The sequence below is a fragment of the Antrostomus carolinensis genome, unplaced genomic scaffold (assembly GCF_000700745.2).
Source record: "Antrostomus carolinensis isolate BGI_N321 unplaced genomic scaffold, ASM70074v2 scaffold35218, whole genome shotgun sequence".
In the NCBI taxonomy this organism is placed as follows: domain Eukaryota; kingdom Metazoa; phylum Chordata; class Aves; order Caprimulgiformes; family Caprimulgidae; genus Antrostomus; species Antrostomus carolinensis.
The window spans coordinates 36268-38422 of NW_010333106.1; the positions used below are offsets into that span (position 1 = coordinate 36268).

At 52.3% G+C, this 2155-nt stretch overlaps 1 protein-coding gene across 1 annotated transcript in view; it reads right to left on the minus strand.

The window, feature by feature from the left end:
* Window positions 1-2155, minus strand: part of SYNPO2L (synaptopodin 2 like) — a 36592-nt gene that overhangs the window by 1532 nt on the left and 32905 nt on the right. Inside the window, exon 4 of the mRNA XM_029086434.1 lies at window positions 2-905. Coding sequence (XP_028942267.1) covers window positions 2-905 — 904 coding nt within the window. The remainder of the gene's footprint in view (window position 1; window positions 906-2155) is intronic.

The following is a 2155-nucleotide window of genomic DNA, read 5'->3' on the forward strand; positions in this document are numbered from 1 at the left end:
AGGAATATACAGAGATGTGGAGGAGCTGACAGGACCACGGTGTGTTGGCAGTGGTGCATTGGCAGGTGTTCCTGGATCTAGAGGTGAGAAAGGGGGAACCACTGTGCTTTGCCCACCCAGGCTTTCACTAGTTTTTTTGGGTGCAGATGGCCTAAAGATGACAGAGGATGTTGCTGGGCGTTGGCCAGAAAAGCCAGGAGTGAAGGGCCGTGCAGACCTGTTGAACATGCTGGTTGTGCTTGCAGAGAAGGGGTCGGGGGTGCTTGGGGGAGGTGGGAAGAAGGTGGGGCTAGGGGGAGCCAGGAGCTGAGGGGGAAGGGTGGCTGTCTGCTTGCTGGGCACTTGCACGCCTTCCAGGTGGATGCTGAGGGGCACGCTCTCTGCCTTCTGTGGCACAGGCATATCTCCGTTCACTGTGCCCTGCTGTGGCTGGGCAGCTGGGACAAGCTGGGGGCTCTTCTGTGCTGGGACTTTCTCAACTGTGTATTTCCCAGCCCGTTCCCTCTGCTGCTCAAATAATCGTGCTCCTTTACCTGAGGCCTCACTCAAACCTTTTGGCTTCTCTTCCTTCTGTTCAGAGTCAGACTTGGATTTTTCAATGTCCAAGTAGGTGTTGTCCCAGTCTGAGTGATTAGTTAGGCTTCGGGCATCAGAGAAACCTTCCTCATCAAATTCAGACTCACTAGTTGGAAAAACTCCGTCTTCCTCCTCGTAGGAGCGGTCTTCGTCAACACTCCCAAAGCTTACCAGTGTATACTTCTTAGCCCTCTGCCTGCGCTTCTTGAACATCAGCACCCCCTTGGAGTGGGGGTTGGGTGCGTCTGTCAGCAGAGATGCAATGGTTCTGCACTTCGTTTTGGCTTCTTTCACGTTCTTCTCTTGGATGCTTTCGTGGCGGTGGAGCTCTGAAAGAGACAAAAAGAGGCAAGCTCAGAGCTCAGCAAGAGGCTGTGTGGGCAAAGACGGACAGTGATATGGCTGTAGGTGTTCTAGCGCCTGTATGAGGAAACCCCTGCCCTTCTTTTTCTTTCATGCCTTTGCTTATATTGTTGTTGGGAACTGCTGATAGAAACCCAGGTGCAGTCTTCTCCTTCCCTGCAAACACAATGGAAGTCCACTCAGGTGTGGGGCAGGAACTCCTCCCACTCTGATGGCTGGTCTCCATTTCCTGGTCAGACCTGGCATTTCCTATTTCTGCAGCTTGTAGCCAAGAGTCCCAGGCTGTATGTCACAGCGTTTGTACAGTGCATGCCCTTGCTCCTGGGAATTTTTGTCATTTACTTATCACCCTGAAGATGGAGCCCTGCTTTTTGTAGACCTTCCTCCTACCATATGGAAGATTCCCAGGAGCAAGCAATCCCCCTGGCCCTGAGAGTTTTTGAAGCAGCCGCCGCTACTGTTAGCACCCAGGTATGTGTGCAGCGGGAGAGGTGCTCTGCAGGCACAGCCGGGCTGCTCCTGCTCTGGGCCCCGCGGGCAGTGCCAGCTATAGAGTCGGTGTCTTGCAGCAGGGCTGTGTGTAGGGCTGGTTGCTGCTCTCTGCAGTGGCCCTGCCACAGCAGAAGGTGTGTTCTCACCCTTGCTGCAGCCCCTTGCCTGTGCCCCGTGCCCAGCAAGGAAAAAGAGCATTTGCTCCTGAGCAAGAATCCCAGACCTCCACCACTGATCAGCCAGGCTAGAAGGAATCCATTTAGACAGGCTTGCTTGGAAAAGCCAACACCTGTTGGGACACTGGCATAAAACTGAGGGATAATCATTTTCCACCTGCTCTGCCAGCCCAGTGGTCAGTAAAGCCCCAGGGAGGAACGCTGTGTTCCCTGCCCTGCATGCAGGGAAAGTGGGGGGTGAAAAAGAGTCAATAGTAAAACCAAACTTGGCTGCACTAAGGAAAGTATGGACATGGCTTGAATCAGTGTTATAGTGACAGAAATCAGTGCTAACCTTGCACAGAAAAAAACCCAAAACATACCTAAGCCATGGACTAATTTCTGATTTCTTTCATTTCCTTCTTTTCCTTATTCCTCTTTTCTTTTTCCCAGTGTGACCATACAGATGAAACATCCATCCACTGCCTGCATCTAATAATTTGTCAAAAAACTGTGTAGCACATTGTCTACAGGGAGAGGGAGGGGGAGAGGGAGGAGGAGAGGGAGGA